This window comes from Mesoplodon densirostris, chromosome 3, assembly GCF_025265405.1.
Source record: "Mesoplodon densirostris isolate mMesDen1 chromosome 3, mMesDen1 primary haplotype, whole genome shotgun sequence".
Taxonomy (NCBI): Eukaryota; Metazoa; Chordata; class Mammalia; order Artiodactyla; family Ziphiidae; genus Mesoplodon; species Mesoplodon densirostris.
In genome coordinates, this window is record NC_082663.1 from 96,279,302 (window position 1) to 96,296,815 (window position 17,514).

A 17,514-nucleotide genomic window follows, 5' to 3' on the forward strand; every position below is an offset into this window, starting at 1 on the left:
TTTTCACTCCATTATTACAATGAAGATCTTTCTCTCTCACTTACACATATACACCACAAAATGTCTGAAGATGTTCAAAGTGAAATTACATCACACACATATAACTTACTAGAATCAATTATGCACATTCTATATAAGCTCAGAAAGACAATCCTATTCAACCTGGCCCTTAAAGGGGAGCCAATATTCCATCTGATTCTCAGCCCAAGAACCACTAATCTGATCCAAATCTGGAGGAAAATACTTCTATAGTGGACTCATTGAGAGCTAATATACCTCCTAGGTAAGTAATCACCCACCTTTTCATGGGTGATTCTGACCATACAAGATTTTTGACATACATGTGACAGAATCTAACCCCCTATATAAAATGTCACTCTACATTATAAGTTTTTATATATATATATATATATATATATATATATATATATGTATAAATAGCACAGTTCTTCAAAGTATAGGAATGATAGAGTATCTATAAAATTGAATACTATTTATCCATTAAATGATAATGTTTGAACTATACAGAAACACAGAAAAATATGTGATGTAATGTTAAGTGATTACAGTGTAATATCTAAAATGTATTCTAAGACTACCTATTTAAAATAGGTGTATTTTTGGAAGAAATTACCTTAGGGTAGTGGAATTATGGGTGCTTTATAACATTTTTCCTTTAGTGTTTTTTTCTAAATTTCTTATTAATATACTTTTTAATCTGGTATAAGAAATGTTTATTTGACATCTCTTCTATGAGCCTGTAACTGAAGACATCATTAATTATGTTTATTCTACATCCTTTATACAAAGGATCCATATGATAAATTCCTCATTTATTTTATCAGTAGATTCAGTTAGAAGGACTAGTTTCTTCAAAATACTTCCATACTTACTTTTATTAAAAAAAAATAAAATAAAATAAAACAAAAAGCTATAAGAACCATATCACCCAGTAAGCTTACCTTAGATGCAGGAAACTAAAAGCTGTATTTGTGTACAACAAAAAGCAACACGTTAGAAAGTAATGTATAAGAAACCTTTACTTTTCTGTATCTTGTTGCTGTTCAATTCTGTTTTTAAATTCCCTTGTCCTGTTCTTGTTTTATTTCTAAACTGCCTCAAATCATTTTAAAAAGTTAAGGAGAACAAGTACAATAAATAAAATGGGCATTCCTGATTAAGGATGTTTTATATTAATTCTCTCATTTTGCACCAATAATTGTATAATCAGAATTCAGTTTCCAAAATTTGGAGGCCATCTACTTTGAATATTAACTTTGAAATATGAAAAGGTTTTGACTACTACTCATAGTAAATTTCTGAGTCATTTGACCTAAATGTATCAAATTACAATTAAAGATACTCTAATATAAAAGTTATAAGAAATGAGTTTCTATATTTATTATGTATATGATGCCTTTCCTATAAGATGGGAACTAATTAAAGTTAGGAACTAAGATATTTTTAATATGAAAGGTTTAGTCAAATTAAGTTAAATTGTGTTTTCATTTACAAAAGTTTGGAAATTTTAAAATTAACTCTTTTGACCAAATATATTAGTCTAGCAATTTTATAACATTTTAAATACCACTAAGAGAAATCATAGTATTCTAAAGCCAGCTTATTTCAGATGATGTTTCAAAACAGAAGATTTTCATATTTTGAGGCAAACAAAGCAGAAAAGAAAACTGCATCAGCCAAGAAGATGTGAAAGACACAAGATTTTATAAATGTGTGGAGTCCAGAAAGGCTGAAAGGAGATTTGGAATAGCTAAAGGAAACCAAAAAGATTAAATACCAATAATACAAATCATAGGGTATATATGAGATGAGAGGCATGTTTTTAAAATAAATATTCTCTATATAAAACAAAGCATGCTTCAAACAAATACAAAATATTTGGTACACAAAAATGTAGTAACTGACAAATTACCAATTTGTTAAACTTAGAAAAGGAACCAACTTATTTCATAACTCAAAAAAAAAACTTTACATTTTTGTTACTCAGGCTAATTTAGCTCCAAGTTATAAATCTTACAATTTTGGTTTAAAAATGTTACTCTATGATTGTCTCAATTTATTTTGCTATGCCGTGACAAAAACAAAGTATCTTTCAAATGTTCTAAGTAGTTAAATGAAATACTGTTTCTAACATAGACTTATTCAAGGAACTTTTACATCAATAATAGGCCAACTTGTATATTAATTACCCTCTTAGTATAAACAGGAAATACTAATGACAATGCCTCATGGGACTTAATACCTGCCAATTCACATGCAACACAATTATCAACCTGACTAGGCTAGTAATATTTCAAGAACACAGTTAGTCACTCTCTCCTATAACGGAATATGCTAACATTCTCATCAACTGAATGCCAATTTCATTATCCCATATTCTTTTCTAAACTCCTTGTCTCCAGGTTGGAATAGCCCTAAGGAGAAGAAGAAAAGAGCAATTACAAATATATAGGATATTTTTTAAAAGTCCTGATTAAATGTTAACTTTTAAAAAGTATATAGATTTGTTTTATCAACTTTTTATTATAAAATACAATATACATACATAAACTGCATAAAATATATATAATTTATATGCAGTTTATTAAATTATTATAGAGTGAACACCCATTCTAACTCCTTTTTACCTATGTGGGATATGTAGAAGTGGCCCAGAGCCTGTTGGTCCTATCTTTTTGGTGCGTTCTTCCCAACCTTTGGTAGGTTTGTAAAGTCTAGAGGGATCTCTACTAATGTTGTTTTCAACCTGTAATCAGAAGTAAAATGAGTGCCAGTTAATTTATATGAACTATTAAGTTTGTACTTGTAAGATCCTTAGTAACAGACAGCAGTTTTAAGGAAAATACTTGATATTCGCTAGACAGAAATAAAACCGTTTCAGTAAACTTATAATTGTGCTCATATAGCTAAAATAAAATTTGGACCATATCAATCTATTAATAAAGTGTTAATTTAGGTTTTTTTCTAGTTCAATTATTTTATTCTACTTCCACTATTGTATTTTTTTCTATTTCTATCGTGAAGAAAATGTAATGCAGCAAAGTATGATAGTGATATAGCCAGACAATAAATTTAAGATAAATAAACACCAGTAAGTCCTTTGTTTTATCCATGAGTGTCACCAGTATCTTTATCACCAATGAAATTAAACAATGCTCATAGCTGCTATAGGTCTAAAATATAGGCTAATATAGGAAGAATGAAGAAAAGAATGAAGAGTAGGAAGAGAGAAGGAATTTAGGGTAAAAGAAAATGAGGTGCTTATAATGTGAAATGGTAGAATTCAAACAACAGCTGCTTAAGTTGTATCAAGTTATTTTTTGTAATATGTAAATAAATAAGTGTGAAATAAAGGAGATGGATAAAAAGAAAATGGATTTTATGTTTGTATGCTTACAAATAAATGAATTAGGACAATGAAAATAAATTAATCTCAGTACTGAGTACCTTTTCTTTTAATTTTGCCAGTTTTCTTTGTTTTTCTGCCTGTTCATCTTCCTTTGATTGTCTATCTAGAATTTTCAGTTCAAGTTTATGTAAATCCTAAAAGACAAAAAAGATAACAACAAAGAAGATAACATTAAGAAATTAAAATTAGCTAGAATTTGTTTCAAAGTTTATTAAAGTAAACTTTAATAAAGTTTAAAGTAAAATTAAATTACCTTAAGTAGCAATATTCCTTTAATATCAACTTTTTCCAAAAAAAGCTAAGAGCTTTATTTTCTGAATATAAATGTAATACATGCACATCCTTTCTGAATCACCTTCTTGTAGGTGTTTCTTGTTTTATTTTATGGCTCAGTCTAAAACTTCCTTTCTTTTAATGAGTGAGTTAGCCTATTTTCACTTATCAATACAGATATGTCTGGTTTTAGACCTCTCATATATTTTCTGTATAACAGGTTTTCTTTTTTTTCCTAAGCCTTTAATTATGTGACCTGCTTGCCTTTTTGGGGAGTGGATTTTTGTTACTTAGGGAGATTTTTGTATATGAACCAAAAGAACTCCCACTAGTAATGTGTTTTTTTCTATTATTTTTCTTTGTATTTCCCTTATTTTTTGCTTTATGAGTGTTGTTCCTATGTATTCTGATGCATGTAACAATTCATAACACTTACCTCTCATTTGTACTCTTTTTCATTTTAAAGTACCCTTCCTTGTCTTTTTTAATACATTTGGACTGAATTCCACCCTGTCTGATAATAAGATTGCAACTTCTTTCTTTGATTAGGATTTTTCTTATATACATTTGTTTAAAATCACCTATAATCCTACCTCTCAGCAATAACCTTGATTCCTTTAAGTATATGTTGAGTATCTATAATGTGCTAGACCCTAGGGTAAAGGATGAACAAAAAGGGCAAAACCTCTGCCTTCATGGAGCTTACATTATAGTAGGGAGATGGACAGTGAACTAGTAAGCAAATCACCTATGGGGAAAAGCCAGCCAGTTTGGCAGAGAAAACAAGACATTCATGGCCTGGCCTGTGGCTACCTTTCCAGCCTTGTCTCCTGCTGGTTCCCATCTCCCAGTTGATGCCCTAAAAATACTGAAGTGTTTACAGTTTCCTTCACAAACTACTCTGTTAAACTCCTCCAAGCTGCCCATTCATGTTCACTCTACTAAGAAAGATCTCCCCTTTCCTTCCCCTTTCTTCTCTTCCAAGACTCAACTCAAGTATCACCTTCTGTCTCACACTCACAGTTATGGGAAGCTTTCCTCCTTGCACATCCACCTCCGAAAGTTCTCTGTCCACACCTCAATCACCACACTGTTACCATATTATACTGAAGTCCTCTATTTGCACACCGGTCTTTCCCAGTAGACTATAATCTACAAGAAAGCAGGGAGTGTGGCCCACTTATTTTGGTGTACTAATGCTAGGTCCAGGCCAGATATATAAGAAGGATTCAATTAATTTTTGCTGAACTGAACCTGGAAGTAATACCTTCACGTGTATCACTGAAAAATTATTTAGGAAATGTATTTACTCACTCTTTCTTGAAACCTGGAAATTTCATCAGCAGCGGTTTTTCTTTGTTCTGCCTTTTCCGTCTTTTCCCTAATCTCCTTTTCAAGTCTCAAAAATTCTTCCTGTTCTTTCTTCTGCTGGGTATAAGTTTCTAGCAGCAATTTTACTTTACATTGGCGCTGACGTTCTTTCTGCTGCTTTTTCTCCTTCTCTTCCTCTTCTTTTAACTGGGAAGCATATTTCATTGACATTTCTATACTTTTCTGTTTTTTCCAAGCTTCAACTGCCAATTTCTGCTTCTTTCTTTGTTCTTCTTTTTGCTTTTGATTATCTTCCTGTTTATTATGAAAAAGCATTGGTATGTTCTCCGCTTTTTCCTTTAACTTGAAAATTTCCTCCTTTTTTTGCTGCTTTTTGGTTTTCCAATTCTGAATAGACTAAATGGTTAAAACATAGCAAGAAAAAATGTTTTTAATAGCCAAAAGCATTTTATTTTTTATTTTATTTTTTTATTTGGCCACACTGCGCAGCATGCGGGATCTTAGTTCCCCAACCAGTGATCGAACCTGGGCCCCGGCAGTGAAAGAGCTGAGTCCTAACCACTGGACTGCCAGAAAATTCCCACCAAAAACATTTTAAAATACAAGCTCAAATCCATCTTTCTTTCTAGAATAGAGATGCAGGATGCTAGCTGCTTAGTTTTTAAAAGTGTTTTTTTAAACCAATGCAGGTTTTTTCTATTTCTGTTTGTAAAAAGTTTAATGTATCTTTTAAAACACTGAATAATGGCTATTCCATCAGCCTTTCTCTTCCTCTTTTAATCCCCAGGTACACAAGGACAACACCTCATGAAGTATCCTCCTCCCCTTTACCTCCTTCATTTGTGTTCAAGGGAAACATCCCTTTCCTCTGATCATGTCACTTCTGCTTCCAAATCCTGTTTCAGGCTTAGAATCCTTTCTGAGTGACCTATCTCTGGTCAAATATCAGAAGAGGAATTAAAAGTGGGGTAGTTGAGAGTATGTGCTCTGAAGCCAGGTATTTGGGACCAAATCCTGGTTTTGCCATTTACTAGGTGTAACCTGGGACGAGTCACTAAATGCCTCTGTCCTCCTTTTGCTCATCTGTAAGTGGTAGGCAGCACTTCTCAAACAGGGTTGTTGTGAAGTTTAAATGAGTAAATGCCTGGCACATAGTGCTTCATAAGTGTAAAAAAAAAAAAAAAGTAAAAAGTAAAATAGCTTCAGATCTTTATATATGTGTATGTAAAGATTATTTAAAATTCTAGCAGCCTTCTCTATGCCATAAAGGAAACATCCACTGAATTACTTTCCCCTCAAGTTGGGAAATCATTTCCTCATCTTTCCTTATGGTATATCATTCATTTTCATTAAATAAATCCTTATGCTATGTGTACTATATGCAAGACAATGTGACAGGAACCATAGATGATTAAAACAATACCAAATGCCATCTAGTATAGTGCTACTCAAAGTACTGGTCCACTACAATATCAGGAATTCATGCCAGAATGTAAATCAGTGTACTGCTTCCTCAATGAGAAAGTTTTCTATGAAAAAACAGCCACCTGAACTAAATAGTGTGCTTACTGGGTAGCTGATTCTCATGCAATCATGATAACTTATTGAAGACCAGAATAGTTTGCAAACTAACATCCAGTCCATGCACCAAGTTTGAGCAGCATTGCTTGAGGTGAGATATGTACATAAATACTAGAATACAGAATGTGCCATCACACATCACACAAGACGTATAAACAAGTACTAGTGAAATTCTGAGCGGACTATTTATGTTTGAGTGAGCAGAAAGGAAGCAGCATCTGATCTGGGCAGATTTGGGTAGGTTGATAGTGGAAGGGGGAAGAAAGAAGGAAGTTCCAAAAAGTGAGAACAAGATAAGCAAGGGTAGTTGGGCCAGAAAGTTCATGGAATGTCTGAAAATAAGTATGTTCATTTAGGCAAAACACAGGATATATTAAAGGAAGTGGGAGATAAAAATGGTAAATTTCCTACTCAACATTTTAAACTCAACAGATTTGAAACTGCATTCCTGATGCTGTACCCCCAAACTTCCCTCTTCTCTTCCACCATGTCCTACTTCAGTAAATGACACCTCCACTTTCACAGCCCCTCTTACCTCACCCCTACATCCAATCAATCATCAGATATCAGGAAACAGAGTGACTGGGAATAAGAAGAGAAAGCCGAAATCCAGGTGGTTTACCTTCATTACAAGAAGCAGTATGTCTGTTCCTTTTCCCTAGAGAGGTGGTTCTCAAACTTTAGCTTGTTAACAGAATAACCTAGAGTACTTGTTTAAACACAGATTTTGGGGCCCCGCCCCCAGAGTTGAAATTAGGTCTGGGGTTGGGGCCTGCTAAATTCTAACAAGTTCCCAGGTGATGCTGACTTTGCTGGTCCACAGACCACTTTGTTGGCCTGTGGACCTCAAGTTTTCAGTATCGTGGAGAAAAAAATCCCAAATAATTCTTAATTGCTTGTTATTTTGAGTTTTTAAAAATGACTTATGTTTCCAAGTTTTTCTTAAAGTTTCAAGTCTCAACCTTACGAACATTCAAATTATTTTGGACAGAAACAACTGCAACAACAAATGCCATCTATTTCTTCTAAAACTTTAGACTACACGTGCAATCAAATATTTCTTTAATGCTCCTTAGGTATGTTGTTTGTTGAACTGCCATACCTTTCTTGTTAAACCAATCGAGTTAAAGTTTATCTAGCTGAAGTCTACAAAAAAGTGACTCAGACTTAGACTATCTAAACCCATGGTTCTTGACCAGGGGCAATTTTTACCCTCCAGGGGACATCTGGTAATATCTGGAAATATTTTTGATAATCACAATTCAGGGGATGCTACCAGCATCTAATGGGTGGAGGTCAAGGATGCTGCTAACCATCCTACGATGCACAGGAGAGCCCCCAGAGCAAAGAATTATCCAGCCCAAATGGTCAACAATGCCAATGTTGAGAAATCCTGATCTAAACCAGAGCCAGAATAATATTTTTGTGAAAATGGAACTTTTTAGGTATTTGCTGCAATTAAGAGTTACCCTTTTACTCTGGAGTTGCCAAAATTTTGAGTCTTTTAAAATAAATAATGAGGCTGAAGTGCCAAAACTAAAAGAAACTTTTGAGTCAAAGAGTTTTCTTTCTACTGCCTCTTTATTTTCTGTTGAAAATAATGTGGCCTTTGCTGGTAAGATGACTTTTATCAAAAGCCCAGGTAAATCTGCATTTCCCACACTCTAGTGGACACAGAGGGTGTTGCCCACTGTCAGACTTTTTCTGACCCACTATTATTTACTGGAGTAGATATGCTGGATGTTGAGGATGTCCAACTATAGTTCCACTAAAACGACTTCACTTCTCAATGCCTCAGTTTCACCCTCTATAAGATGGGGGGAAAAACTGTAACATACCTCATGGGGTTGTTGTAAAGTTAATAATACATGTTAAAGAGTTTAGCACAGTCCTAGAACACAAAAATATACAACAAATAATAGCTATTATAATTGTTATTACCTCTTTTTTCCTTTCTTCTAGGGCCAGAAATTTTTGATACCATTTCTCATGCTGTTGAACTTCATCCTGTGTTCTTCCAGGAAGGTGTTCAAGAACTTCTCCCATAAATGCTGGCTTCCCTTTATGCTTGTTTCTCACCTTTACAAAGTTCTGGTGATCATAATCATCCCAGCCCCCTTGTCGCCCTCCTGCTTGCTGAAGGAATTTTTCAAACTCTACCACTTCTTCTGGAAGAGTACTTGGTGTTACTTTGTCTACAGGAACTTTGCTCAACATAGCTCTGAAAGCTTTCTCTGTTTCTGAATTATCCAAAGCCCATGTGTCAATTTTTCTTGATATGGCACACAACTCATTATTAGTTGTTTTCTCTTCTTTAATAAGCTCTTCATAGCTAAAATTTTAAAAATAAAGTTTGAAAAATAAGATACAAACCAATCCATATTAACCCTTCATTTTTCTTCAAATTTTACTATTCCCAACTCTTTTGATGTCATCTTCTCCACTTTACATTATTAACATTTATAAATCTAAGCCTTAAAAGAGTTTCCTCAGAGAAAAAACAATCTTTCAAATTCTTATTTGAGATTTTAGTGTCCAAATATAAATGAACATTCACTTCAAACATGAAAAGCAGTGTAAAACCTAAAGCAAAAGAAAAGAGGTTTTATATTGCCTTTGTGTAAGACTAGTATTAAATACATAACAATAAAATAGTTTACATACAACAACCTAGTAAAGAGTTATTGAAAAAAGGTAAATAATTGTATATTAAAATGTATTTAAAACATACATCAACCTCTGCTCTTCCTTAAAAGTGTTAATTGCATTTTCAATTTCTTCCATCATTTCTCTGAGCTTTTCAACAACTGTAAAAAAAAAAAAAAGGAAAAATTATGTTATGTCATATTTTATTATGACTAAGAATTAAAAATTAGGAAGAAAATTAGAATGTTCCCTTAATTTAAAAACACTTCTTAGCCTAAAGGATAAGAAAAAAATGTGCTTTTAAAAAGTGAATTTTTTTTTTTTTTTTTTTTCTTTTTGCGGTATGCGGGCCTCTCACCACTGTGGCCTCTCCCGCTGCGGAGCACAGGCTCCGGACGCGCAGGCCCAGCGGCCATGGCTCACGGGCCCAGCCGCTCCGCGGCATATGGGATCCTCCCAGATCGGGGCACGAACCCGTATCCCCTGCATCGGCAGGCGGACTCTCAACCACTGCGCCACCAGGGAGGCCCTAAAAAGTGAATTTTTATGATTGCAGTTTTTGGATAACAGATTTTTTCCTATGCACATATCTTAAATATTATTTTTTCCAAAAAAATATTTTATACCACATATATTTTTTTGTGACATGCACTTTTTCTTTAACAAAATGTTGTAGTTAATTTTCCATATCAATATACATATGGCTACTTCATTCTTTTTATGGCTACATGGTATTTCATTGTCTAATGCTACCCTAATTCATTTAATTAATTCTCCAACTGATGAACCTTTAAACAGATGCAATGCTGTAGTAACTATCTTTGCATACATATTTTTGCATGCTCAAATAAATATTTTTATTTTATTTTTAATTTTTATTTTATATCAGAGTATAGTTGATTAACAATGTTGTGCTAGTTTCAGGTGTACAGCAAGGTGATTCAGTTATACATACACATGTATCTATTCTTTCTCAAATTTTTTTCCCATTTAGGTTATTACAGAATATCGAGCAGAGTTCCCTGTGCTATACAGTAGGTCCTTGTTGGTTATCTATTTTAAACATAGCAGTGTGTACATGTCAATCCCAAACTCTCAGTCTATCCCTGCCCCCTCAAATAAATACTTTTAGAGGATAATTGATAACCTTAAATGCTAAATCAAAAAAGTATGCCCACTTTACAGTATGCTAAATACTGTCACACTGTCTTTCAAAGAGGCTCTATCTCTTTACAGTTCTTGAGAGTGCTCCTTCCCACGTAATTCTAACCAGTTCCAAAATAACCAAAAATTTATTGTCATTGATTTAATTGATATTTTTATAATAATTAATAAGCCTGAGCACTTTTTCACATGTGTTTTGTGTTTCTTTTGCTATAATATGCAACTTACAATCTTTGCCCATTTTTCTGTTGCTCTAATTTGTAGGTACTCTTTACACATTATGGATATTAGCTTTTTAAGTTACATATACACTGCTAATATTTTCCTAATTTTTTCTTTTTTTCTTTTTTTTTTTTTTTTGCAGTACGTGGGCCTCTCACCGTTGCGGCCTCTCTCGTTGAGGAGCACAGGCTCCAGACGCGCAGGCTCAACGGCCATGGCTCACGGGCCCAGCCGCTCCGCGGCATGTGGGATCTTCCCGGACCAGGGCACGAACCCGTGTCCCCTGCATTGGCAGGTGGACTCTCAACCACTGTGCCACCAGGGAAGCCCTATTTTCCTAATTTGTATTTCAACTTTGCTTATGGTTTTGAGGTATTTTTTAATAGTCAATTATGTCCACTTTTTTCTTTATGGTTTCTGATCTTCGTCATTCTTATAAATTATAATACAATTATAAAAATATTAACCCATGTTCCTTTCTAATATTTTAATGGTTTCATGTATTAATTTAATAAATAATAATTATATTTACTATTTTTTATTGCTTACTATGTTATAGGAAGTGCATAAATGCTTTATGTGCATTGTCTCACTTCATTCCTGTACCAACTCTATGAGTTAGGTTGTATGATTATCTCCATTTTAGAGCTAAGTAAATGAAAGCTCAAAGAGATCAGGTAACTTACCTAAAATCACTTAACTGATAGTTCAAGGATTTGACCCAACATGTGTCTGATTCTTAAGTCCATACATCTTGAGCACTTTACTGTATTGCTCTGATCTCTCAGGAATGAGTGTTGGCTTAAGCAAGGAGGTAAGGATACAATTTTGTTTTTCATAAATGACTAGAATTTGCCCCAATACTACTTAGCCATTCCCTTAGGTATTTGAAATGCCTCTGAAAGGCAATAATTTCAAAAAGCAAATGATGGGAAAACACTAGGCTAAGAATCAAGAAATCAGTCTTTTTTTCCTCTTCATCAGCTGAATCTGAATCTTTGCATACCACAGATTCTTCATCCTGCATGTGACACTATTATCTGTTCTGTCTACTTCATAATTTGTAAGGGTTTGATAGCATTTTAAAGATAAAAAAATATATAAACACCAGATATTACAGTTTTCTGATGTATCCTTATTAATCCATAACCAAAAAGTAGGGCTTAGCTCCTCCATTAATGCCAAATAGAAAAATTCTTACTAGAAAAGTATAAACTTTTCTAATGAAAAGAAAAAACTAATACATAAGAAAAAATATAAAATCTAAATTTACTTACAATCAGGTGTAGGCTTCACATCTTTTAACTGATGCTGAAGTTTCTTTACATTGTTGTGTATTTTGGCCAATTGTTGCTGGATTTTTACTCCTGTAAGGGAGAAGTATGTACTTTAAAATAACTCTATGACAAATGTGGTTCAGGATTCTTCACACAAGACTGATCACCACCATTTAAAAAATGATAGTGAAGAGCAATTAAATAATGAACAAAAGATGGTTATTTATAAGTGTCAAAACAGCCTGAACAAACTCTTGCTCTAACTAAACAATCTCTCGATTTCCTCTAATGTTTTAAAGCACAATGGGCTAAATCTTACTATAACCTGTGCCAAGGAAATGTCCTTGGAAATATTTTTTTAAACTCTAGAGACTGAGTTATTGGACACTCAAATACATGGATCAGTAGCATAGGTTTAGTCATGTTTTGTTCTTTAACAGTTTTTTTCTTTCTCTTTTAATTTGTTATAATTTATGGACATAGATTTTGACCTCAACTATTGTTGGAATATTAAAACTGTGTAACCAATATTAATTCTATGAATACTGACAAACTTCCTAGTGAGAATTAACTTCATCTAACCACATCCTCTAAGATACCCCCTGGTGTCACAGTCATGGCCTTGAGGAGATGTCTCAGGTGCCATTTACTGGTATGTATGCTACAGGTTGCCAAGCTCAGCCAAACGACCAGTCTGAAGTAAAGTATTAGGCCCACAATAAAAGCCTGAAGAACAGAAGAGGGTCTCAAAGCCATTTTCAGATGTTCCGTATCAACAGCAGGAAGACTGGATTCTTCTCTCATATTTTCTTTCTGAAGTTGTAATCTTACTTTAATATTTACTTAAATTATTAGGCTAAAGTCAAATATTCACATTCATATACATATTCATATAATAGTAATATTTTATCATCTTTGGGTATTTTACTTATGCACCCCCCTTATTTTTTGCAACTTTTCCACAAATGAACATGAGGCACCAAAAGGCGCTGTTCAGAAGTCCTTAAAAGCAATTATTTTTTTAAAAGTTTACCTTTAGGCCTGAAGCCAGTGCTAATATTCAGAACAAACCTCAAATATGTGTATGTGACTTTGGCTTGTTCTATTTTTTATTAAAATTCAAGCGTTCCATAAAAGTAGAAACTTTATCCAATGTATTTTACAGAGTCTTACTGTTGAAACTTTAGGTCAAGAAACTTCCCTAGTAAAGTAATCAGGAAAGTGTTTTTTGTTGTTTTATTTTTGCCATAGTTTGATCAGCTACAGTGATACCGCTATAGGGCAAATGATCTTTTTTATTTTTTTAATTAATTAATTAATTATTTTGACTGCGTTGGGTCTTCTTTGCTGTGCGCGTGTTTCGGTAGTTGTGGCTTGCGGGCTCTAGAGCACAGGCTCACTAGTTGTGGCACACGGGCTCAGTTGCTCCACGGCATGCGGGATCTTCCCAGACCAGGGCTCAAACCTGTGTCCCCTGCATTGGCACGCGGATTCTTAACCACTGCGCCACCAGGAAAGTCCGGGCAAATGATCTTTTATTAATTCATTTGGAACTGACATTCTGCACTGTAGGCAAACCATTCAAGTACAATATTACACAAATTCAGGCTAAAATTGTGGCATGATATTTGATGTAAGGAATATGTATTTAGTACTCCTGAGCTGTAATATGTGAAGGGGAAATTTCTGTATCCTTAAACTAACACAGTGCATTCCTTTTTCTCCTAGATAAGATAAACACAAAGTGTGAATAAAGAGAGGCAAAATTGTAGAAGAGAAATAAAATGATAAAAATAAAGTTGCCTTAAAAGGGGGAAAATCAAATAATTTAAAATGCACAGAATGGAGACACTCTACTTAATGGCATGACTGAGAGACAAAAAGATCAGCCTTGCTGTTGTCTGTAAAAGAACTGAGGGACATTAAGAAATATTAAACAAGGGATGTTTAGATTCCTTTATGAATCAAAGAGGAGAACCGGAAATTTGGTCTTATCATTCCAATACAAGAGGGAGAATGATTCTTGCCACTATCTCACAAAAGATGACTTTTTAAAATAGCGCAATCTTACATTCTGAAAGGAAAAATTTATTAAAATATTCTTTTAATTGACTATAAGGGAGTCCCATGAGCAGTATAATCTCTATATAATAAGTCTTAATATTTTATAAAGCTTAGTGGGTTGATAATCATTATTTTTCCTTTAATCAAAGCTGTTTTTATTATTATAACATAAGGACTTTGCAGCATATAAAATCTACTCTACAAGGAAACAAAGTATTCTTGTAGAATTCTTTTTTAAGGCCAACATTTAGTACACTGTTAACAATGATTAATATTCATAACAAACAACAGAACATATTCACTGTACAACCTCTAAGGCACTTTCTTATATATTATTTCATCAGATGCACAGACAGCTCTACTATGGTAGAAATGGTAGGTTTTATATCACAGACAAATAAACTCCAGTTTAAGCAATTATGTGACTTGACCACTTCATACCACTAAGTACAGGCTCTGAATCCGTTGATGCTTACTTAGTCCGGGGCTCAGTCAGTAAGATCGTGGTGATGAGCTAAGATCAGATAGCCCAGGAATCAATTTCCCTTTACTTTAAAAAAATTTAATAGCATTAATTGATTCGACAACCAGAAAACAAAACCCTCTTTTTCCTATTAAAATTAAAGAAGTATACACAGAAAACAATCCAGTCAGAATAACTAGTGACCCTAAAAATAAATACATATCCCTAAAAGATAAACTCATTACCAGCTAGAAAGTATCTTGATAGAGGAAATAACACAGTCAATGAACAAAGACAAAGCACAGGTCAAAACTATAACTTTATATCTCAGGTTTTGTTCATCATGAACTCAACTTACTGTCTGTTTTCCGGCTGTTAATCAATTTATTTTCCAATTCTTCCAGCATACTATGTTCAATTCTGAAGTCACTTTTTTGGTTGTAGAAATGATTGTGTTTATCTTTTTCTATGTTAATAACTCTTTAGGGAAAGAAACAAATAGTGTAAATATGATTTAAGTATATTTTTAATTGTTTAAAATATGAAGATACTTACAATCTGTACTTTATATTTGGATTAATACATCTAAGGATTCAAAATATAATTACTTGGATCAATAAGGCTAAGGAGTCAAAATAGTAGTTAGAAAACTGTTAAGTTCAACTAAAATCAAGAGTAATTTGAATTGTTACTTAAGTTACAAAATGTTAATTTAAGAAAATTTAATCATAGACTTGCTTTGAAAACACATAAACTTTTGGCTATTGATTCCAATTCAATCTCACCGTGGGCTGAAAATTGTCACCACTGCTGATGGTTGCTTTCAATAGGAGATACTGTTAACTTTGTAGCATGAGGCAAGACGTTTAACCTCTCCAGGCATGAACATCCTCATCAATAAAAAGTGAGTAATAACATTCACCACTATCCAACAGGGCTGTGATTAATATTGTATGAGATAATATATGTGAGGGCTCTTTATACAGTAAAATGCACTATGGAAATGCAAGTTATTAATATTAGTAAAACTAAAACTTCAAAAGGCAAACAATCTAGGAATTTTCGTATATTTAAGGGATACTGTCTACATTTACTTCAAAGCTTCCTTTGTCTCATCCTTGCTCCTTAGCTTTAGTCCATCTACCTATTGGTAGATAGGACTTTTAATGTTAGCTTGAACCCTGGGGTAAAACAAAACAATTACCATCAAGAAACTTTTTTTAGTTGGACAAAGAAATTTACTTTCTCAACACCTGTTTTCTTTCTCCCACAAGGTGGAAATTAACATGACTACTTCTCCACTAATCCTGAATTTAATGAGTGGTGGAGTATCTTTGGCCACTGACTTAATTTCATATAACCCAAGGGGCAACTATCTAAGGTAGAGTTTCCCAATCTTTTTCACTTGCCACACATAGAGAAAAGTTTAATATTCATAAGGCATACTGGGGTAAACAGATGAGAATGTCACAGGCCCTACCTGGCTGCCCCAAAGGCTGAGGAGGTCATAACTTGCACGTATGTTGGGAAAGGAAGGAAGGGGCAGAACAGAGACGTCAAATAGATGTCAGTCTGCAGGTCAACTCTAACAGATTGAGGGTAGCTACTGGAGTCCTGCACCGAGGACTCCAGCCCGTCTAGTCTCTGGTTGGGGTGGGGGAAGTTACTATGATCAAATAGAAATGTCTGTCATGGACACAGGATATGCGATGACAGTAAGTAAGTTATGTTTTGATATTCCTGGATTAGAAATATTAACCTATAAAGACATTCAAAACGTAATAATGGAGACAAATTGCCAAACATATGAAAAGGTGTTCAACCTCACTCATAATACGAGAAATGAATATTAAAACTATACCATGGTAACACTGTATACCTATCAGACTAGGGAAAAAAATCACAACTTTAAATAATATATTCTGATGATAAAACTGTGATGAAATGGGTCCTCTCATATATTGTTGGTGAAATCATAAATTGCCTATGGAGGACAATTTAGCAATATTCATCACATTTGCAAATTCATATACCTTTGATCCAGCATTTCTACTTCTAGGAATTGTTCCTAAAGATACACTCACACATGTGCAAAATAATGTGAACCTATGTGGAAACTGCAATTAATTCAGCATTATTTGTTATAACATAAGATTTACTATAACCTAAATGTCTATCGCTAAGGGGCAGGTTAAATAAATGATGGTACACTCCTACAGTGGAATACAATGCAGTAGTACCATGTTCTATGTACTGATAAGGAAAGATCCCCAAGATACACTCTTTTTTAACAAAGGTTTTATATGAAAATGTTAGATATACCCAAAAGTAGAGAATGGTAAACTGACTCCCCTCAGATAGCTTCATACGATATATACCTCATATCACTCTGATTCACTCAACAATTTTACCTTTTTCCTCTCTTGGTTCAGCTACCTTTTCTTATCTTTTCTCTTCCTTTTTTGCTTAAGTATTCTAAAGTAAATCTACTACATTATGTAGTTTCACCCCAACATACTTCAGTGTGCATTTCTAGAGATTATGGATACTTGATGTATATAATTATAATGCCATGATCATGCCTGACAAAATCAATAATTCCTTGGTATCTAGGATATATTCTTAAGTTAAAAAAAAAACAAAACAAGACACAGAACAGTGTATACAGTATGCTACCATTTATATAAAAAAGGAACCATCTGAATATGTCTTTTTATTTCCTTATAAGTACATAAAATATCTCTGGAAGGATACACAAGAAACTAAAACTACTAGGTGAGGGGAAGGGAAGTGTTTGAAACAAAGACCTTCCACTGTGGACCCTTTGATATGAACTGATTTTTGAATTATGTGAATGTATAACCTATTCTGAAAATAAAACAATTATATTACAAATGGTGTTCTTTCCTTTGTATCCAATGAGAATTGTTGGATTCAATTTCAATGGATTTTTCTAATACTCTTTCAATGAGTTTTTCTAAAACCTTATAACAGATGTAGGAAGATTAATCAGAGTTACAAAACCTACACATACTGATAGACAAGGTTATCTATCTATAATG

General features: G+C 33.6%; 1 protein-coding gene across 1 annotated transcript in view; it reads right to left on the reverse strand.

The window, feature by feature from the left end:
- Nucleotides 1–2,009: 2,009 nt before the first annotated feature.
- CCDC112 (coiled-coil domain containing 112) overlaps nt 2,010–17,514 on the reverse strand; it is a 30,171-nt gene continuing 14,666 nt past the window's right edge. Inside the window, exons 3-10 of the mRNA XM_060091858.1 lie at nt 14,811–14,932; nt 11,926–12,015; nt 9,348–9,423; nt 8,558–8,948; nt 5,018–5,431; nt 3,469–3,564; nt 2,649–2,767; nt 2,010–2,435 (exon numbers count right to left, since the gene is read on the reverse strand). Of these exons, the coding sequence (XP_059947841.1) occupies nt 2,405–2,435; nt 2,649–2,767; nt 3,469–3,564; nt 5,018–5,431; nt 8,558–8,948; nt 9,348–9,423; nt 11,926–12,015; nt 14,811–14,932 (1,339 nt within the window). The 3' untranslated portion in view covers nt 2,010–2,404. The remainder of the gene's footprint in view (nt 2,436–2,648; nt 2,768–3,468; nt 3,565–5,017; nt 5,432–8,557; nt 8,949–9,347; nt 9,424–11,925; nt 12,016–14,810; nt 14,933–17,514) is intronic.